General features: G+C 44.0%; 1 protein-coding gene across 4 annotated transcripts; it reads left to right on the top strand.

Annotated features, from left to right (window-relative positions):
* The first annotated feature begins 418 nt into the window (after nt 1–418).
* ORC2 (origin recognition complex subunit 2) lies at nt 419–17,893 on the top strand. Of its 4 annotated transcripts, none has more exons than XM_082285466.1 (16): nt 419–580; nt 1,528–1,671; nt 1,954–2,040; nt 2,968–3,057; nt 4,367–4,398; nt 5,636–5,693; nt 6,582–6,766; nt 7,375–7,473; nt 8,940–9,049; nt 11,838–11,970; nt 12,364–12,460; nt 13,642–13,788; nt 14,964–15,135; nt 15,422–15,483; nt 16,183–16,301; nt 16,911–17,893. In XM_082285466.1, the coding sequence occupies exons 1-16, from the start codon at nt 484–486 to the stop codon at nt 16,995–16,997; spliced, it is 1,719 nt and encodes a 572-aa protein (XP_082141592.1). In that variant the 5' UTR covers nt 419–483; the 3' UTR covers nt 16,998–17,893. The 4 variants fall into 4 exon arrangements, 3 of the variants coding, with proteins under 3 accessions (XP_082141592.1, XP_082141594.1, XP_082141593.1); XM_082285468.1 differs by having other exon boundaries at nt 482–953; XM_082285467.1 differs by having other exon boundaries at nt 482–1,165.
* The last annotated feature ends 4,801 nt before the right edge of the window (nt 17,894–22,694 follow it).

Below are 22,694 nucleotides of genomic sequence, written 5' to 3'. Positions count from 1 at the left end.
AGTGTGATTCACGCTGGCGAGGGTTGGACGGACCGTGAGGGGAGTTCTCCCCAGGGAACCGTGAGGGGGGATCTGGTGGGGGCGGGGCTGTTTCCGTACGGGGTATGCGGCGGCTTCGCGTCGCCACAGCGACCCCGGGCACGAGCCCAGGGGCCGGCGCGCGCGCCCGGCGGCGGAAGTCCTGCCCTGCCGCTGAGGCGGGCTGGGAGGAGGGCGTGGGTTGGCCGTGGCACAGATCACTCAAGGCGCGGCGCTGCCTCGGGGCGGGCCGCGGGGCCGTCCGCTGGCGGGCACGTGAGTCCGGTTCCGCCTCCTGCTGCTGCTGCCGCCGCCTCTGCCGGGGGCGCGGGGAGCGGGTGGGACCCCAGTCCCGCAGGAGCGGCGCCGTGAGGGGTGGGGTGAGGTGTGAGGCGGGGCCGGCCCACGCCCCCCGGCGGCGGCGCCCCCCGGCGGCGGGGCCGCGCCCACGTGACGGGCGCCGCCATGAGTGGGCCCGAGGGGACGCGCAGCTGCCGCCGCTCCCTGCAGGTGAAGTTCGTCCCCGACGAGGACGTCCTCAAACACATCGCCGATGACGCAGGTACAGCCGGCCCGGGGCACGGCACAGCCCAGCCCAGCGCCGCCCGCTGCTCCCAGGACGCTGGAAGAGGGGTCCGAGCAGCCGCGGCGGCCGTCGGGAAAGGGGCTCTGCAGCACCCGCGCTGGGTGCTGCAGAGCCTCGCAGCAGGACGAGGCCTCCGGAGTTATTCTGCCCCGCTTGACCTCTCCGTGCAGTGTCTCTGTCCCAGCCCGGCACTGGACAGGCTGCAGGCGGGGCGGGTACGAGCTCTCGATACGAGCTCCCCCCGCAGCAGCGTGTACCGGGTGCCAGGGAAGCGGCACAGGGAGCTGGGGAACTCTTCGGGCCTGACGCGGTTAAACAGTCGCACAGTCAAAGCGGAACGAGGCTCCAGGTGCTTGCTATAGGAGTGTTTTGCAGCAGTTCTGACAACTTTTAAGGTGGGGAACCTCTGTGGAGATGCTTAAAACTTGCCAGTACAAGGCACGGAGCATCCGGATCAGACTTCACTGCTGGTCCTGCTTTGAGCAGAAGGTCATGCAGACGGTCTCCAGAGGGGTCTCAGCCTAAATTCTCCCCTGAGTGTACTGACAGCCTACAGGCAAGGTATTTTCTAATTGCTCCCTTTCTCTAGGAAAGATAAGGGTTGGCAAGTACCATCCCCTTTGCATGCAATTTGATACTGTAATGCGTGAGTCACTGTCATTTTTCCCAAACTGTGGAGATGGTGTTCGCTGAAATGGGGGTCTTGCCCTCATGGATTGCAGGAGCCAGCATTTGTGGTGAAGGAGGGATGAATGCCTGTGGGGTCAGCTACTGACCAGCTGTTGTTTTAGCAGGACATCTCACCGTTGAATTTGTTTAGTGATTTGCATAATAAGAACCTGGTCTCTATGTCGGGTGGTTGCATACTACTGCAGTAGAAATAATGAAACAGCACGAGGTTAAAGCTTTTGTTGCAATTCTAGGTACTAAAGTACGGAAGGACAAGGCTCAGCTGAGTGTCAGTATGAAGAGATTTGTGAAGAAGCTTGAGAGTATTTCTGATAACGAAGCTCAGGAGATCCTGGAAGAGAAGAGCTATGTTGCTGCTCTTGGATTGTGTGCCCAAGGTATTAGCAGGGGAAAACCTAACACAGCTCTGACTTCAGGAGATACTTGCAGTGTTAGGGTTGTACAGTGTTGATGAAATTGCTTTTGAGGGCTCAGTCTGCTCTGGTTGTGCTTGTGGAAAAAGGTAGAAGAGAAGATTATCATTCTAGGATTTTATTATGATACTTGTTTTGTAACACCTGCAATATAAAGCCAAATAGTGAAATGTTGCATTCCATCTTTCTCAGGTTGGGAATATTATCGGTTTTTAAAATAGCTGTGAGTAACAATTCTTTTCACAGATCCAGTGGGAAATGGCTCAAATATAAGTGGTGGTGAAGTTTACTCATTCCAGACTCCCAAACGCTCCAGTAAAATGGCAGAGCTGGGTATGTTTTGCTCTTATTTTCTCTGCGGGCTTAAGAGAAGCAAGAAGAAAATGGCAGTTCCAGAGAGGGTGGACTGTTTTGGTTTAAATAAGATGTTTGAGCTGTGTTGTCACTGTTTTTTCTCACTTGAAGAGTCTTTGTGTGTCCAGCACCATACAAACTTCCTTAGTGTTTATTTGTCACAGCTAATGATGCATCCTACAAAGGATGATCAGAGGGAGAGGGATCGTTCTACTGTATCACTATACAGAAACTGGTTCTGGTACCTCTTAGTTTCTGCTGTGTCTTGGGAAGCTGTGTGTTTCCTATCTTATACCTCCTTCTGCAGCAGGGTAGGTTTCACTGGTGCTCCCTCCTGGAGCCCTGACTCAGTTTGGAAACTGAGGGAAGTCATACAATGACAGCCTGTTAGTCTCAGTGTTGTTCCATGAATAGGCTGTTGGTCATACAGTGCTAGGGACTGTTAGCAGGATATGGTGACCTTTCATATTTAGATCAGTCACTTAGCTTCAGCTTGTACTGATAAGGAGGAGACACAGGTAAATAGTTCCTCCTGGGGAACTGATGTGTTTGCTATATCTGATGATCCATTATGTCCAGCTGAGCAGTTTTAAAGGACTAAGTGAGCCTGATCAAACCTTGCTCTAATTCAAAGACATGTGGTCTCCCAGGGAGCAAAAGGTGCTCTGCCAGTGCATTGGCCATATTTGTAAAATTAATTAACTGATGAGCTCAGCCTTTGAAAATCTTTGCTGAGGATTACAGCCACCATTAGAAAAAAATAGAAATATCTGGTTCACTTCCTGAAATAGCTAGGGAATTAATATGTAGGGAGCATTTCAGGTCTATGGCTCCATTTCTGACTAGCCAGAGCTGGAAGTTTTGTACCTGACATGTCCTTCCTTCCCCTCCCCCTATTTCCTGCAGCCTCTGAATTAGCCCAGACACCAGAACAGAAGGTGGCACCCGATCACTCCAAGTGCTCTGAGAAGATGGCCAAAACCCCTCAAAGCAGCAGTAAGTCCTGTGATGGTTTGGAGAACTGGAACTGAGTGAATGGGGATTATGTTTCTATTTGGGTGGTAGAGTGGGTGCTTGAGTTCCAGCTTCTGTCATGCTTGAGTGTTTTAGTCAGGTTAAAGCCATAGGCTGAACTGTTTAATGTGCATGGTCTGTGCTTCACCCGGCTGTCAGGTCTCTTCTTCTGTCCTGCTGCTGTAGAGGAAACATGAACTTCTTTCTCATCTATTGCTGTGACATTTAACAACTTCCTCTCTGTTCAACAGAAATACTTGCACTTGAGAGAGTTATGAGCTGGGCTAGTGTGTTAAACACCAATTGGGTAGGACTGTGAGGGTGTTCATGTGTAAATTCACACTTTATTATATAATATTTAATACCTGGTGCTGCAGGGAGAAATACAGATGGGAGAAGTCAATGCAGGGCAGCACTGGCAAGAGCATGTGCATTTGTGCTCAGAAATGGAGTCTGATGTGCTCAGGGAGAGAACATTAGCTCATTTTTCAGCCTCTTTCCTCCTGCTGGAGTCTCTTCCTCTTTCCTGGCCTCCCAAAGCTGTGACCACAAATTAAAAGCTGCCTTCTGTGGTAGTAACATTGACTTTTGTGAGCTGACACAGGCAGGCTGCTGGAGCCACCACAAACTCAGAGCCACAATGCAAAAAATAAATTTATTTTTATTATGTTCCCGAAGCAGCACCTGGGCAGAGGCACATGAGTGGAGATGTAGGCACTGAGTGGAGATGCAGGCACCCTTAAGGTTGGTCCAGTGCTAGAGAATCACCAGCCTGCTGTTCACACTGGTTTATCAGTGGTTTTGTACATGTGTGGTTTTCCCCCATGCTGTGATCTTCACTGTGTTCTGATCTTCTCTGTACCAGGGCAGGGCGCTCAAGCCTGTCTGCTAGGGTGCCTCCAGGCCTACCAAGCACCCACGTTATCTATACACAGATGTTTTACTTCTCAAAGCATACACAGGGTAAACAGCAATAGACATGGTGTATCTTTTTTTCTACATTGCTAGTTGAGTCTTTGCTATCCCCAGCTGCGTGGTCACTTGAGCGTATTTACAACTCTCCTTGCCAGTCTTCTACTTCTAACCCATTCCTCTCAGCAACTCTCTTTGTTCTCTCCTTGCCTACCTGTGAGGAACTAGAGGCTTCCCTCAGGATTAACCATCCAGGGAGCTGATATTCTGGTGCAGTGTACCTTGGAATAGTGAATGCCTGTTTATCTAATGGACCACCTTGTGCCACCATGTTGAAAATATGCAGTACTCTGTACAATGCTGTTTTCTTTCTTTTCAGAACGTTCAAGTTCAAACAAAGTGCAGCAGAGGGTGAGTGATGACTTTACATTGTTTGGATCTTGTGTCTGGGTTTTTTTCCCCACTTGAGAAACTTGAACTGGCCAATTACTACAGTTTTGGAAAGAAAGGACCTTGAAAAGCATAATCCACAGTAGAGATGTCTCTTCTATTCCACCCAGACAGGAGTAACTCAAGTGAGAACCATTAATCAGGACTATGGGCTTGGGAGTCAGTGGGCAAATAGTAGGTTTGACAGCTTAATTAGCATGAGTGGAAACTATTTCCTTAAATCACACAAGTGAGGATGCTAGACAACCCCCTAATACACAGTTAAACTCATAGCTTTCCAGTTTCTCACTAAAGGAAGAAATAGCCCTAATTGTAAGAAATGCTGTTAAAACAGGAGTTCAAGAACTGCAATGCTGTTCAGTTTCTTACTTACCATTTGTTTATAAAAAATAAATTGGGATAAAGGGCAGATATAAGTTGATGTTGTGTTTTGTGACACTACAGAGAGATACAGTCCAGAACTGCCAGTTGTGGCTATAGAGTGAAAGAGTTGGCTTTCTAAAATGGTACAGCATCATAGCAGAAATGTATGCACAGCTTTTCTGGTATAAGGTTCCAGGATGAGATACACCTGAAAAAGACATGCTGTTTGGGGATGCCATATTCACTCCTTGATGATTTCACATCCACTTTGTCAGGATCAACAAAAGTGTTTCCTAAGTATTGCAGACTTGATCCAGTGTCTGAGTCAAACGTGCTTTACACATGGGTAAGGAAGATGTGCCACTACGACTTGATGAGCCAAGGCAGCTTGGGTTCCTTTGCTGTACTTCTTCTGGGCTTAGTATCCTGAGTGGTCTTCTGTCATTCTAGTAGTTGTTTTCATAGAGGACTTCCAGATGACTTTGAGTAGACAGCATGATGTGGAAAGTGACTGCTGTGGGGACTGAAGCATTTCCAGTTTTTCATTGCTTTGGTTGGACTCTTCCTGTAGAGCCAAGATTGGTGCTGTGGTTGGAGGTTTCACAGTTTTCTACCCTCCATCTTGAGTTTAAAGAATTAAGCCCCTTTTCGAGCTTGATCCTGTCTCCCTCTGAATGTCAAAATAAGAACTCTCCATACTTAACTTTGTCTGCTTTCCCAATTTCATGTGGGCTGAAATAGTTTGGAAATGTAACCTGTCTTTGCTTGGCAGAGGGCTGTTTAAAGGAGAAAGATGTTTCTTCTTCTAATGCATGTTTTTTCTTTGCTGTTCCAGAGTAAAAAGAAAGAATTTGTGTCCACCACACCTTGCAGACTCAGAAAGAGACTAGCAGGTAAAGATCAGCCTTTGCAGTCAGCTCTCACAGTCAGTGAAGCACTGTGTTCAAGGGAGAGAGTTTTCCTGTTGAGCTTCTGTCTGTGGTAGCAGTGTGACTAAACCAACCTGATTCATGCTGCAGAGAGTGTAGAAATGTCCTTAAGGAAATGTAGGTAGACCTTCTCCCTACAACTGATTGCTGCTAAGGTTAAGTTGGAAGGGTTAGAAGCACCAAGTTACTGAACTTCAGTAACATGATCAAAAGAGACAAAACTTTGAGTAATCGAACCTATGTTGACATTCAGTGTGGCCTAATTGCTTGAACTAGGCATAAAACTTTTTGATGATGGCTGGGACACCCATGTCAAAGTATTTCCAGTAACTGATTGGCTAAACGTGCTCAGAATGAATGCAGTGGAGAGTTTAGTACATGGTGTTCCATCTTCTATTTCTTTTGCATTGAGAGACCAAGACTGAGCCAGATTTTGTCAGTGCTCTTCAATCAGCAGTGCTGACAGAGGTATCTTTCTACAACTTTGTTTTGCAGAGTGTGACATAGAGGATACTCAGCCTGCATGATTGGCATTTGGGAAAACTGACATAGAGATGCTAAGAGAAATAGGGAATTCCATTGTCCATTTTTAGTCTCTTTCTATGGTATGATTATGTTTCTTAGCTGGTATCAAGGTATCAAGCTTTACTTAACAATACTTTGTGATTCTAGAACTGCAAAAGAAATTGCCATCTGTGTTTGCAGTTCTCCTAAGCATTGATTTTACCTTTCTGCGAATGTATTTAGGATTCGTGTGCTTGAAAAACACCTAGAGAATGTGTGTGAGATGGTGCAAAAGGAGTTCTGTGTACGAAGTCATTCCTAGCTTTTAACTGTAAAATTATGCTCTAGCTCCAGATCCCTATTTAGAAAGTGAGAGTGAGTATTCAGCTTCTTGCTCAGAGGAGGAGGATGAGGAAGATCAGAAAGAAGTCAACATTGTTTTATCAAGTCAAAAAACTCCGGGAAAAACTAAGGCTGCATCTACACCTCCTCCCAGAAACAGCCTAGCCAAAAAAATTAAGGATCAAAAGATGGTGAGTGTGCAAAAATAAACCCCTGAGCTAGCAAACATGAAGGGATCTATAGTGACAATAAGCTGTTAGTGACCACACCTGACTGTGGGGAAGAACTGCTAAACTCATTTCAGATCAGACCAGCTGGGCTGGCCTTTGCTGTACTTTTGTGTAATCCCTGTTGGACAGGCATCATGTGAACCTGTGTACTAATCCAGTTTGTATCATTAGCAGCTTCAGAAGGAGAAGTCTAAGATGTCCATGGAGCAGGAGACCTTGTATTGAGACAGGATGAAGAAATTGATTCCTGTAGCACCAAAAGGAGCACACATTACTGTTCTGGCTTGGTGTTCAGCTTAATTGTCTTACTTTCTTCCAGCACCAGGGATCCCCACACCACCTAAGAATTACTGTTACATTATTTCTCTCAAAATCTCTTTTCTGCCTCTCTCTTGAGGAAAGAATCATCTGACTAGGTTAGCTTTGGCAGAATGCTGCTATAGAAGCCATTTTTGCAAATATTTTCTGTCTTTCTATTCATCCTTGCTTTATGTCTCATATTGGCCATCTTAGGGAGAGGGTAGCTTGAGAGCAGGAGGAGTGTTGCTGATCTTGCTGTCCTTTTGTAGGGCAACCTGGTGGAGGAATACTTTGAAGCTCACAGTAGTTCCAAAGTGCTCACTTCAGACCGAACACTGCAGAAGTTGCGGAAAAGACGATTGAATCAGGTACAGTTCATAGTGAATCACACAACTCTCACAGTTCTTGATTTCTTTGATGAAGATTTTCCTCATCAAAATTTCCTGATGTTGCTATTTTCACTTTATTTCTGCTGATTACAGGGTCAGTGGTAACACTGATTTAGGTAGCAATTTAAGCAGTATGTTTTCTACTGCTTTTCTGAGCGGGGACAGTGCCCAGTTGTTTGAACCTGGGACAGTAGGGAAAATGGAGGGAGAAGGCACTATCAGGTGAGCTCACTGCTGAAAGCTGCAGTTACCAGAAAAGGTTTAAGTTTGCTTTTGGGGGAGGAAAAGAGGGAAAAGCACAATTGTAGAGATTTGCTTTAAAACATCATTTTTGTCAATGAAATGTTAGGGGGAATTACAAACTGTCGTGGCTATTTATGTGTAGAGGAAATCAAGAGAGCTGATTTCATCTGAACATTACTGGGTCAAGCCACTTGCAGAACTGGGACAGCTCTAAATGTTGTTGCCTGGTTTGTTAGATGTACTTTTTCCCTTTGCAGTTTCTAGGAGACAGGAATGGTCTAATTGTGCTGACTGTATTACTTTATTTTTCTCCATATGTCACTTCCACAAGACAGTTCAAAGCAAGCAGTTGTACCGTACAAGGACAGGTGTTGGGGAATTGCATAGAATACCTGGAGCTCTTGTGTCTGTGACTGCTTTTTATACCCATTTGTGTTTTAAAAGACGGCATATATGCAGACTGCCTGATGCCTGTTGTTGTCTGGAGTTGCTGCCCAGAGAAACATCTGGATTCTTAACAAGTTCTTTTGTAACAGCTCTGGAAGGAAATCAAGCCTTACAGTGTTAAAGCTACTGCTGGCTTCAAAGTAGTTGAAGGCTTAGCAGTTCTGTCTCTCAGTACTTTGTCTGATAATTGCAGTTGCCTTTCCAGTGTAAACTGTCTTCTACTGCAAGGGAGTGGGAAGCAAAGCTGTTAAAATTGAAGAGGAGAGGCTATCAACTGCAAATTACTTCCTTTCTGCTGAATTTTTTTTTTAGATGGTGGGGATTTTGAGCTTTCTCTTGTAGTGACAAACACCTGAACCATTGCTAAGCATGTTGATTGGAGCCTTTGTTCCCATTAGCAGGGATGTGATGTTGTATCTTCTTGGTACAGTGCTTGGTGCTGTGTCTGTCCATTTTTCCTGTAGTGGTTTTCCCATACTTGGCAGGAAGAGAAAAATGCATGCTGTGGGGTCTGTTCTAGTCCTAGTCTAGCTGCCGTTTCCCATACTTAATCTCTGCTTTGTGTGTCTAGTAGCAAAACTGTGCTTAGGGGGGTCTTCATGGGAAGGAAAAAAAAACTAACCATAAGCTGAGTGCACTGACAATGAAAACTATTCTGTCTAGATAAGGGAGCTTGCTAGAGGGTGTTTTAAGGACTCCAGGTATATCTCTTGTTTCTTCTCAGCTTTAAATGACTGTCATCTTTCTCAACACAGCAAACACTGCATGATCTTTTGAAAAAAGCTCCCCTTGCCTATGCTGCTGAAATTAGAGACCTTAACCAGCAACATGAATCCTTGTTTTCCAAGTGGATGCTGCAATTACAGTAAGTATCCAAGGAGAATCACTGAAGAAGCTTAGTAAAAAGGCACTGCCAATAAACTTGCCCTCATGTCGGTAACATCCTGTGGATGAATTAAGGAGCGTCTTTTTTTCTTTGCTTAATTTTAAAAGTAGGTGACATTAGCTTAGTTCAGTGCTTCCTGTAGACCAAATCAGATGTTATTAACTCCTTGAACTGAATGTCTGAAGTGCAGTGAAGTTGCCTTCTACCTGGCTAGTTTGCCTGTGCCTCTCTAAACCAAGCTAGAGGGCACTCACAAACAGGGAATATGAATAATGAAAGAACAGGGAAAATGAATTATGAGAAAAGTGTCCTTTGTGAGGAATCATTTTTGTTTACAGCAGCAAGTTAGTAGTGAGTATCCCACCACCACCATCTTCAGTCTGTGGCTGTCTCCAGTGGTGTAGCAGTTAACTTTAAATGCTTGTGGTACCTAATGATCTGGGCATGAAGAACCTTAATGCTTTTAGAAACACTGGCAATATAAATTTTATCTGGCTTTGTGTGTATCTTCATGGGAAGGAGAAAGGTGAATATTCAGGAAAGCAAATGGAACTATAGAGACCTTGTGAGATTCTGAAGCACCTTAAAGAAGGCAGACCACCAGCTCTGAAGTTAAGTGCTGAGGCTGGAGCCAGTATTGGTGAGGAGAAAGCCCCTTGGAAGTCTTTGCAAGGGAGTGGAGTTTAAGGAAATTTGTGGTCCCGGAGGAGGGACAGAGAGTATGAAAAAGACATCAGCTTTGAAAGTTGGAGAGTTGCAAGAGGGGGAGTTCTCTGTGGCTTGGTGATGTGGGCAAATGATTAGAGATGTATGTGGCAGGACAGAAGGAACAAATCCCTAGATGACAGTGAAGGCAATGACAGCTGTTGATACTTTTGCCTTTGCTCAGTGCTATTTGAGTAACCTGTTACTCTTCTTTCTGATCAAGATAATGCTTTTCCTGCTTCTCAAACCTAAACAAAGCTTTGTGATTCCTCTGATGACCCACCCCTGAGAGTAAAGACATGCTTAAGATTCAAAAATGCTCATTGGTCGAAAGGAATGACAGAAGCCCGAGGGTCCACAAACAATCAGAGTGTTTTATTAGTAAATCATACACTTGGCATGGAAATTGGTATGTTAGTCCCTGACCTACTATATAGGCACACGGCACTGGGTTTTGGATAAAGGGGCAGGGTGAAGGGAAAAGAGAAACTGAAGAGATTAATTTAAAAGAGGAGAGATTAATTAAAAAGCGAAAAAAAGCTCACCAGCCCTTGCTCCACCACTGAGCCAGCTGAGGGGATGCTGATCCTGGATTCAGCATTGATCCAGCTGTATTTGTTCAGCTGATGAGATGTCCAGGGTCTGGGGGGCACCGCCTGGACTTGTGCAGGGGGGTTGCCTTTTTATGGACAAGGTTTCTCTGCCCCAAAGACAGGTTTCTCCTTTTCTATGCTAATTAGTTATGTACAGTCTATTCTTTTAGGCCTTTCTGGAAATGGGCCAGAGGGCTTTGGAGGTCTTTGGTAGTCCCAGTCCCACCTTATAGTCCACGTCCTCTTGCTGTCAGTCATTCCTGTGCTTGCACTGTACTTTGTTATTCTTCTCATGGAAAAGTGCTGCCTTATCTCCACCTGGGCCCCCTTCTCCAGCCAAAATTTTCCTCACAGTGTTAGTACCGGTAGTCCTTGGTTATTACCAGCAATTCTTGTCTGTTACTACTTGGTTGGCTTCACAGGCACCTGGCTATTGGTGTTTGAGGCATACTGTCAGCCAATTACCTTCTGGGAATTGAGAGCTCAAAAAGATCTCACTTTGGACCACTGCTTGTAGTGTTGTTAGAGAGTGGGCTTTAGCCCACCCATAATGGAGAGCTCAAAGGGTCTCACTTTAGACCACTTTTATAGGGACACAAGACAGTGGGCTTTAGACAGAGTAATTTTTTCATCCTGGCCACAGTTTGAGTCAGTAACTTTCTTTGAAGGTTCAGCAACCGAAATATTATTCCAGTTGGATTGTTATTCAGGTAAGAAAAGTAAGTTTTATGGCTGCTCATTAAAAAACGGGTGCTCATAGACAATGTTAGTTCCTGGGAACAGACAGTGTTTCTGATAAGCTGGAGAGGTATTTAGTCTAGATGCAGTTCATCAAGGCTGAGGCCTAATGAGCATTTCCCATATCATAGGGATGATAAGAGGCCTGAGAGAGGGTGAGAGATGCAACTGAAGTCAGCTTTTCTGGGTCTCTACAATTCCATACCATGCTCTCTTTATGCTTTCCTGCCTCTTTTTCTGTGGAACAATTAGGATAAGAAATTTCCATGAGTATAGAGTAATTTTGCTTTGAAATTGTGCCTGAGGATCAGAGTGGAAAACCAGTATGAAGACTTGCTTTTTTTTCTTGTAATTACTGTGACCTTTAGTAAACACGTAATATAATCACTGGTGAGGGGATCCATGTGAATGTTGATTACCATTTCATACCTGAAGTTGTAGATCTAGTATTCTGTTTGTAGTCAATAGCATTTTCTTCCCTAGATATTTTGCTAAATTTGTGAACCTCTAGACTGCTAAAATGATTCTTTTTCTAGGATGCATTTGCCAGGTTTCAGATTCCTTGTAGCTAATCTTATTTATCAGCTGTAAGCTTAAGGTAAGCCTGGAGTTGACAAAACGTGAAATTTTTAAAACCAAGATTGCAATGGATCATTTTGCTTAATGAATGTATGGACCTAAAACCAGACTTGCTCTTTTTTGATTCAGTGTATTTGCTCACTTTTCTGCAGCTTGGGTTTCAATATTGTGCTTTATGGACTGGGCTCAAAGCGTGATCTGTTGGAGAAGTTTCGTACCTCTCTGCTCCAGGATTCTGTTCACCTGGTGGTTAATGGATACTTCCCCAGCATCACTGTGAGATCTGTAAGTGTGGGAAAAGCTTGTGGGTTTATGTACTCATCCTGTGTTACAGATACCTCTAGAGTCTTTCAGTGTAAAATGTTACGGAAACCTGCTCCATCCTGTAGCAACAGACTCTGAATGAAGAACAGTTCCTCTGTCTTTTAATACTTTGAAGAAATTATCCCATGCATTTTCCAAGGATTCCAATACTTTCTGTCATTAATAGATATTCACCACTCTAAAGCCTTGTTTTATGCCACTGTTTTGAAAAGGGGTATAATTTTTTGATTATGTTTGCTGTTTTAGGGCTTTTATGGTAAAAATCAGATTGTCTCTCACAAGGCATTCAAAGGCAGATTTTCTGCACTTCAGTGTCAGAGCCCTTCATAAGGAGCTCCCGTTCTGTTTTTTCAGATTCTCAACTCCATCACAGAGGAGGTTTTGGACCATACAGGGACCTTCCGCAGCCCCCTTGACCAACTTGAATTCATTATTAAAAGGTTTAAAGAAGGTAAAATGATTAACTTTATGCATAAAAATGTTAGAGTCTACTTACTGTTAAGAGAGCCTGGACATTTTCTTTCCTTATAATTTTTATACATGCAAGTTACAGTTTCTTAGTGTATTGTAGCTAGTGTACTTTCTTGCTTGTAATTTATGAAACATGTATGAAAACATGCATGCACCAGGAATATATGTGTACATATATGTGTAACAACCCCAGGTAATCTGTTACCACAAGACAGTGTTTTACAGCAGGACAGCAGGTTAGAATTGGTTTCAAAAGCAAAATTAAAAAGGTATTGCCTCACAGAACGCTTGCTGAATTATTTCTGAATGTCTGCTTCACTGCCTACATATTCATACACAAATTGCCATAGAATCTTAATTGTGCATGGCATTAGTGTTTCAGTGTTTACATTCTGTTTTTCATCATTACCTTGTGAGTATTTCTGGTGTGACTAAGGTAACAGTAGTTCCCACCTGAATGTATGTATGTATGAATGTAAGTCAGTCTTGCAGTACACTATAGCTGATCTGGCTGATTTCCATTGGCAGGCACGTATGTATTGATTTGCACAAAAACTAGTTACAGTTCTAGGACTTTTTCTGGACTCAGGAAACAGTTGTTCCCTGGGATAAGTACAGCAGCAAGAAGCTAGCTGGAGATTTTACCATCTGTCATTTGCATTATCTGAGCTAGGTCTCTGTAACTTTTTTTCAGAACTCATTAAAATTTTCAATGAAGTTACTATGCTTTGGATCCAACCTTGAATAGAAAATGCATTTTTACTGTGAGGAGGAGCTTAAAGATCCCAGTTGTGTAAATCAAAAGCAGCTGAAAAAACTGTGCTTAGACTTCCATTCTAAAATATATTTCAGTGACCTTCAATTGCAAAAAAAATCACAGCTAAAAGGTGAATTCCTGGTAAAGCTGTGAGGAAGTGGAAAGTGGATTATAACAGAAAAGCTTAAATTGAAAAAAACCAACCCTGTAACTGTGATGACAGTGAATTGAGAAAAACCCTTTTAGGTGCTCAGAAACACCCAGTATAGGTTCAAACTAAGCTGTACAAGGAAGATGATACCGGAGTGATGGAATAGATTTGTACTGTGCTGCACTGGGAATGGGAAACCAGCCTGTGTGCAGTTTCTTTGATTGGTTCACTGCTGTTTTTTCTGACCTTGCAGATTCATCTTTAGAGCTCTATGTCCTCATTCATAACCTGGACAGCCAGATGTTGAGAGGAGAAAGAAGTCAGCAGATCCTTGCACAGTTATCCTCCCTGCCTAGCGTTTACCTCATTGCCTCTATCGATCACATCAACGCTCCTCTCAGTGAGTTCTCTTGGGCCTGATCTAGAAAAGAGAAGGGTCTCTGTTCTGCTTTGGGGCTGCTAAGCATGTTTCATAAGTTCATGTATTGCTTACTGTGTGTTGCCATTACTTAGTATGGATTACTGTTGATGTGTAGAACAGATCTGTTGATGTATGTATAGTCCTGATTGGGAGTGTGGCTGTGCTGAACCAAAACTGTATAAAGATACTGAGAAATACCACTAATTGTAATATACAAATAGACTCCAGGCTTTTGGCACTCTTTGATTTTAGGAACTTACTGAACTGGAGATTGGATGTTATGTCTGTCATTGCATCTAAACAATTTTCTTTTATCAGTCAGTGTTGTGGGCAAAATGGGAGCTTTAAACAGTTCATTAGAGAAGCCTTCTGTTGAGCCAGGAGGTGCAGAAAGGACCCCCTTCCTTTCTAAACTCCTTCTCAGAAAGGATTTGGGTGTGGCTGGAACCAGTCTTAGCCCCAGACTTAGTTGCTGGTTTATGTTAAAGGATTCTATAGGTGTAATTGAACCTTTGTCTCACAGAATTAAGGATGGCAAAGCAAATACACTTAAATAAATTATTTACTTATATTGATTATGATTAGACTAAGAGATCCTAATCAGAATTATTTACTACACAGTACAGGTAGCAGTAACTGTTAGTGTAGTTCACTCTTTTTGAAGCACTGTTGAAGCAGTTATATTAAAGCTAGTAAAAACAATACAAGTAGAGATTGATATTACTCACCCATACCAACAACCATGGGCAGATATCTTTTTGCTCAGCCTTTAGGAGTAACCTTGAGGGGCATCCCCACTCAAGGGAGGAATCTGCACACCCTATGAGAAGAATCTTGTTTGAGCTATTTTACCCCCTCTCTAGGCAGAGCATCCAGCTACTGCCAGAAATTGTTTGCATACTCCTGACTCTGGAAGGAATTATAATGTATCTATGAAGCTGCTGTGGAAAAGGGATGCCTGCAAATGTTTTGTTGCCGAGAATTTATCTTAGTGGAACTGCAGTTATCAGGGTCTGTGTAATGGGATTTTCACAAGCATACATTGTTTCCTCAATCCTACAGTAGAACTACGTGCATTTTAATATTGCTTATTTAACACCTTAGAAAACATAAATCTCCCAATTTTGTCTGCTCTTTCTTTTTTGTCTGTCTAGTGTGGGATCAGGCAAAGCTGAGTCTTTATAACTGGCTTTGGTATGAAACAACCACATTTAGTCCTTATGTGGAAGAAACATCTTATGAGAACTCACTTTTAGTACAACAGTCTGGATCTTTGGCTTTGAGCTCCCTAATGCATGTCCTGCATAGCCTCACTCTCAATGCTAGGTAAGACACTCTTACACTTTACAGTAGCACTTGCCAAGGACCCAGTCCTTACAATCTGTGTTTTCTGATAAGAGTGTTCGAGATGAAGATGGTAGGACCTGGGTTCCAGTTGATTGGTTACTTTAATTTAATGGCATTTGGGTAGCAAACCTTGTCCAGTGATGAGGTTCACGACCAGGTCTTTGTGCATAAGGCAAAATTAGTTAATATTTTCTAATGGTGGGAATTTTGGGTTGTTTTTTTAATTACTATTATTTTGATTTTCCCCTTTCCTCCTTTCTCTTAGGGGGATATTCAGACTGCTTGCTCAGCACCAGCTGGAGAAAAAGGACAATCCCTCTTATCCAGGTAAGTACCCACCTTTTCTCATCTGTTTGGGGTGTTGCTGTTCACAGCATCCCTGAGTTTTGGTATACAGGTTACATCTCCAGCAACAGAAGTGCTGGGACAGTTGGCTCAGTGAGGCTCAGTGTCATTCTAGTGGCACTGTGTCTGACTGAGACAGGAAATCAGTGGACTGGCTGGTCCTGAAGGACTGCCTCTTACATGCTTAGACATGACTGAGACCATTCCTGGGGAGCTGTGGAGTAAAAAAAAATTAAAATGAAGACTATGAATTTGCATAACTTGCACTTAAAGGTGCTATCTAAATGACTTCTGATGTACCCCTGCTTTCTAGGATACATGTGGAATATTCTGTCACTGTCTGTATAGGTGTTGCAGTGGTTACAAATAACATTTTAATGGTAAAGAAAGCAAGATAGAGGAGTTGGAAATTAAGAGAGATTAACCATTTTAGGAAGTGCATTTAAAGTGCTGTTAAAATTCCATTAGGCAGCAGGGTGACTGGGATGTTAATTCCAGCTGTTTTTCATTAATTACTGAAGTATTACTTTGGCTGTATACTTGCACGAGCTGATGTTACTGTAGCCACTGTGGTCTAAGCCAAAGCAAGACTTTCAGGTGGATGATATGTGGTGTTATACCTGGAAAAACCTGACAATCTTACTGCTTCAGTTTCTTGTTCCTCCCTTTTTCTGTCTCCAGGGCTGTCTTTCCAGGACTTTTACCAGCAGTGTCGAGAGGCTTTCCTTGTGAACAGTGACTTGACACTCAGGGCGCAGCTGACAGAATTCAGGGACCACAAGCTCATCCGGACCAAGCGGGTGAGTCCAGGGAAGAATTCTGGATGTTCAGCCACTTCAAGTAAAAAAGATGCTTACTTGCTACTAAGTGAGGCTGTATTGTTTTAAGCACCTAGAAACTAGCAAGGGGCTGAAATTCTGTAATTGCAGCTCTTTCCATGCCTCCAGTTTGTCAACACCCTTTACATGGATAGAGGGCTGTAGAAACACAGTGTGCTTTGGTTATTCAGCAGCCTACATATCTTCTTCTTGAAGACTGTGAGAAGTAGCGGACTGTGGAGCCTGCCAGTCTGCTTCCAATAGTATTACCTGTATTTCCATAAGGAAAGAATGCAGACTTGTCATAATAATGGAGCAGTATAACAGTACAAGATATGGGAACACTGTGTTGAGGAGCTTTGTAGTGTCAGACAAGCATAACCCAGCAGAAGATTTCTCACTCAGTGACTTTTCTCAGTATTTGTGCATTGCCAGTGTTGCTCCAGTGAAATATTCCAGGTTTTCAGTAATTCCAAATGCTGTCCAGATGTCATCCAGACTGCATATAAATGCTAGCATTGCAGTGCTGTCTAGTGGCTTGCCTGGCACTGTACACTGCTGTTAACGATGTCTTTGCATGTCTGTTCTCAGGGAGCTGATGGTGTGGAATACTTATTAATTCCTGTCGATGACAGTACCTTGACTGACTTCTTAGAGAAAGAGGATGAAGATGTGTAACATCTCTGTGTCCTCAGTGTCTACAGCAATTGCTCTCAATGGTTGCTGGAGAGGGGCCTATGCTCAGGTCTCTGTCTCCAGCCTCACAGCTGCTGCACTGATAAGTAATAATTCTGATGAACCTTGCTCGTTGTTCAACTACTTCAGGTAATTTGGAATGATGACTTCTGTAAGCAAGGCCTCTCTTGCACTCTAGTTGGATTTGTCTGCTTTGTCTCTTAGCTCAGACAACGCCTCCTTCCTGTCTGTGCAGCCAACCTTACGGCCAGAAAAACAAACTCAGTGAGACTGTGCCTTCTGCCCTCTACCTCAGCAGACATGAGGGTTTTATTGGAGCAATTTACTTGGGAAGGGCAAATCACAAGGTGGTCAAGAGCTTTAATTTGTACTAGTGGTGCAACTTTTCTCAACTGAGTGCTATCCAGTACTCCTTTACCATTTAGACAAAACTAGCTTCCAGTGTATGAAGAGAAGATTTATAATGCTATGAGACCTGCCTTGACTGCATGAGGAAAGGAGAATATTGGTGGGTTTGGGATGCTGTGGGTAACTTAGTAAGTTCTGGCAATGAAATTGAAGGACTTGCCCCAAACCCACATCCTTTTATAAGATTTAGATAATGAAAGTTATGATGGACTCAAGTCATTGCCTGCTACTTTCCAAGGTGCAGTCCAGGAATATGAAGGGGCTATGAAGCTCTTTTGTTTATTTTTTGAAAGCTTGATTGTATATTTGTATTGTTTACATCAGGAGTGTCCACTGATCCTGGAGGAGGCCTTAAATGCCACTTAAAAGCTCTCCCTTTTTTTAAGCCCTTAGAGGTTGGGAGACTGCCGAAGTTTGACATATTTTCTTCAATTCTTTTTTTTCTCAGTTATGTGGGAGGAAGCTGTATAGTTCCATCATCCATAGTCTGCCAGCCAGACTTCAAGGGACTCTGTATGTCTAATATTTGGTAGCTGTGTTACAGCTCAGTGTTTTAATAATTCAAATCAAATAAAGTACTTTATAAATTTTCATTAGCTTGTCTTGTCTTCCACAATCTTTTTATGTTATAGGAAGATAGAGATCCTTGTGGCAATTATGCAAAATCTTCATTTTCATTGTTATGTCAAATATCTGCACAGAAGATTTCAAACTAGTTAGTAGAAATATTTTACATAGTTTCTTATACCAAAATCAAGAATTGTTTGCCTGCCTTTTAATATCAGTATATAGCTTTTGAAGAGAACCAAAACATCCCATGGAGTGATAGTTACCTCATCTGCTCCTCACTGACAGAAGAGGGATGTATGGCCTGATTTTTGTATTAGAAACCCAGAGCATCTACTTACCCCACCAGCAGCTTGATTCTTCATATAGGTCCTTTACTTGGGAAAGAAGAAATTACTTCTCAATTCGCAGCATACTGAGGTGCCTTCATGGTATTGGTAAGAATGATGACCTTTATATAGCCTAGGTAGCTTCAGATAATACCACCAGTCATCTCTTTCCACTTACATTTAAGTGGAACAAGACGTGCAATTATTAGATAGAGACATTGCTTGATGAGCCACTTTTATTAACTTAAAAGGATAGTGCTAAGATCTTTCCAAATTTCTAATGAAATATTTGTCATCCAGAGATGGTAGGGTATGATACTGTGAGTTTTCTTTTTCTTTAAAAAAATGTCACAACAGAAAAAACTAACTTGGAAAATAAAACTCAGTGGTGAAAATACTACTTGTTCAGTTTTAGTAATCCTGTAATTAAAAACCACAGTTACAGAAACTGTTTTTAAAAGAAAATAACAAAGGCACATGAATTTACAGCTTTGTTAAGGAATTGAGTTTTAACCTTCCAAAGCTTTTTTTAATTGAGAGTCCCTCTATTGAAAAGCCTTAAAGCTGCATTAGTGGTAGATCATGCAGTTGAATTACTAGAACCAACTGTCGCTGTTACCCCCAGAGAACAGCGAAATCACGACATAAGTCCAGGTCAGATGATATGGCCAAAGCGACCTCGTTTAATCACCCATACCTTTTATAGCATGGTTCACAAAAGAGAAGTTACATGATTGGCCTATTGACTCACCACCTCCCAAGGTGATAGGTGGAGCAGTAAGACACCCATTTCCAAATATTATTCTTAGAGAAGGAAAATAATTTTCACAGTTCTCAAAACAACTTGCAGGTGTAGAAATGGTTTACATTCTCTCAAACTGTTGTCCATCCAGTTTGCATGAGAATGAAAGCTTTCACGGAGAAGCTGTGAGAAGCTGGATTTCTCTAACTGCTTTCTTATGAGAAGGAAAAGTTTCACGGGAAGATTCCTCTGCTAGCCCTTGCTAGCATCCACAATTCCCCCTTTTTGTTTTAAAAGGACCGAAAGGTCGCGTTTGTAATCCTCTGCGGGATCCTGTGCAGCAAGGAGAACAAACACAGCGTAAGGGGTCTGTTTAGTAATGGCCAGTTACCAAACATACTCCAAACCAGATACTAATTTAAGGCAGGCAGAGGAATTCTTCAGCAATGCCATGAGAAATACATCTAGTGAACCCAGCTATACGTCCAGTCATTAATTCTGAATAGCCTTAAGGGCTCTATATTCTGCGTAACATTCTGACTCCATAACACAAGAAACTTAAAATTCAGTCTCTGTTAAAATTCAGTCTCTGCTTGTAGAAGGACCAGGCTGAGGGTCAACATCCTGGTCATCATCTGAAGAATCATTCAGTGGTTGATCTGCATTCTGGTCATCATTTGAGGGTTGCCTTGGAGGTTGCCTGTTCTGCTTCTGGTGCCACAGGTCAGGGAGAACGCAGCTCACAGGTAGCCATCGTACCCCAGTATCTGTGGAAACGCAAGCATACCCACGACCCCAAGCAATGAGCTCGTGTGGGCCTTCCCACTGCTTAGTGAGGAGGTCCCGTACCCAGACTCGCTCGAGGTAGGTGCATCTCGCCTGCAGACTGCAATGAGAGAAAATGATTCAAAATAACAGGATTGTTTGAATTTGCTGCCACCAGGATATCATCCATGTAACGGTAGCAGCATGCCTCAGGAAACTGCTCACGGACTCCGGACAAAGCCTGAGCGACATACCATTGGCAGATAGTCGGGCTGTTCTTCATGCCCTGAGGTAGAAGCTTCTATTGATACCTCTTTGCAGGTTCAGCATTGTTAACTGCAGGCACAGTAAAAGCAAATTTTTGCTTGTCATTAGGATGCAAAGGAATAGTGAAAAAACAATCCTTCAAATCAATGATCAGGATTTCCCACATGGTGGGTGAGGGCATGCCAGGTTGCAATGACCCCATACTTTCCATCACTGCATTGACTTGTCGGAGATCCTGCAGCAACCTCCATTTCCCTGATTTTTCCTAATTACAAAACCAGGAGTGTTCCAGGGACTAGTAGAAGGCTCAAGATGCCCCTGTTGTAATTGTTCCTGGACTAACTGGCAAAGGGCAACTAATTTCTCTTCTTTCAGGGGCCACCGAGGAATCCAGATGGATTTGCGTACTAGCCACCGCAAAGGCAGCATAGATACACTGTGCCCTTCAGCACAGCGGCCCCCATCAAAAATTCATCCCAATCCATACCGCCCAGGCTGCCAACACATCCCACCCCCAGAGGTTAAGCGAAGCTGCAGTGACATAGGGCCGAACCAGAGCGGTTTGCCCCTCTGCATTTTTCACCAGCACAGGGAGTTCACTTAAATAGCTCTTTGTGGTTCCTCCCAACCCTGTGATGGCTGACCCCACAGGGGCCAGAGGCCACGTGGCAGGCCACACAGAGAAGGAGATAATTGTCACATCAGCATCCGTGTTGATCAAACCTCGGAGCTGGATCTCGGGCAGCTGGGCATTTGGCAGGCACAGCGTACATGTCATCTGCAGCGCTTGGCTGCAGATGGGTCCCATGGATCCAAAGCCACCATCTCTGCGACTGTGTTGTTCTGCTCTAGGAACACATGACTTAAAGGGCACAAGTTGAGCAATTCTGGTCTTTTCAGGAATAGTAAGAGGAGGGGAGGGTGTGGAAACCATAGCACAAATCTGACCTGTATAGTCAGCATCTATAACTCCGAGGTGTACATGGATCCCCTGAACGGTAGTACTAGACCTACCTACGAGCAATGCACTCAGGCCTTGCCCTAGGGGTCCATGTGCATCCAAGGGAACCCTATAAACCCGAGTGGAGTCTAAGACGACTGTTGCTGCGGTATGTACATCCACCCCGGCTGAACCCCGGGTGCTGGCTGCAGCTGGCTGAGTATGCCTGCATCGGAGGAGCCTGGGGAAACATTTGTATCTGAGTGCAATTTCCCCATGCGCTCCTTAGCGAGTTTTTTCCCTGGTGTACCTGTCAGTAGACATGTGGTCTGAAGAATGACCTGACCTCCTGCATCGCTTGCAGTGATCAATCCTCCTCTTTCCTTCCCTGTCTTCTTAACCTGTTTCTGCTTTTCCTCAACCTTAGGTTTCTTTCTTAGTCCACCAGACTTTACTTGAGGAGGCTGCAGGGCTGCTGCTAGAGCAGACTTAAATTCTCCAGATCCCACCTTAGCACAGGCATCAACCATTTGTGCTACTATGGGTTCTCCAGGCAAAGCATCTATGATCTTTCTGCATTCATCATTCACATTATCTCTTGCCAGCTGCCTGCACAACATCTGTCTCATGGTGTCATCCTCTACTTGCTGCTCTAAGGCTCCAGCAAGCCTTTCTACAAAAGAAGAAAGTTCTCTTTCGGCCCCTGAAATACCTTCGTATATCGCGTCTTTGGAGCAGCTGTATCCAAACTTTCTAGCAAAGCTGCCATGCCAACCTTCTGAATTTGTTCCAGGATCTGGGGATGCCAGGTAGCCTGAACATCAGGGTCCCAAAATTCATTGATCCCCAGAAAACCATCCACAGGAACTAAACGCCTGGGATCAGTTTGAGGCAATTGCATATTCCCAGCTACGGCCTTCTCAGCCAATCTTCTCCCACTGGCTTCAAAAACTGAATATTGTATAGGCTGGAATAAAACCTGACCTAAATGTTTAATATCAAATGGAGAAAGCAGATCAGTATTCAGCACTCTAATTACCTGCATGACTTGAGGGGAACTTAATCCATACTGAGCAACCTTATTCTGCAAATCCTGGAGCACCTCCCAAGCAATACTCTCGTGCTTGTCAGCCTGGCCTGAGTTAGGAGGAGCTTTCTGCACTGGGAAAGCCTGGACAGCACCCTCTGTGTCGCCACTAGCTGGCTTCATTGTTGCATCTCTTTGATCTTCCTGCATACTATCATCAGATAAGGCAGCAGATCGCTCAGGTGCCGTCTGCCCAGCAGGCATCCCAAGTCTTTCCAGCACCTCCCAGGCCCCGTCTCGCAAGGCACATCTTTTAATCTCTTCCCAAGCCCGTCTCGGATTTCTGGGACCGAGAGTGTCATCGCAGCCCGGAGAAGCACAAGGACAGCTGCGAGCTCGCTGCATCGCTCGCTGCCGGCGCCGCTCTGCCACGGACTCCCACCGGGAAGCGGACGTCTCCATAGCAACGGAGCTTATCTCGTCATCCAGGGGTGTTATCAGCCAAACCCTCTGGAGACTGGCACAGCAACTCCGGGCCAGTAGACGGGGTAACTACAAGGGCTGGATTCGCGGCTGGGACAGCAGCGGAAGCTGAAGCAGCGTCAGGCGGCGCGGCGGGGAGAGGAGTAAGGGC

The sequence above is a fragment of the Coloeus monedula genome (assembly GCF_965178545.1).
Source record: "Coloeus monedula genome assembly, chromosome: 7".
Classification (NCBI taxonomy): domain Eukaryota; kingdom Metazoa; phylum Chordata; class Aves; order Passeriformes; family Corvidae; genus Coloeus; species Coloeus monedula.
Note: the sequence above shows the minus strand (reverse complement) of the source record. Positions and strands in the feature narration are given on the sequence as shown.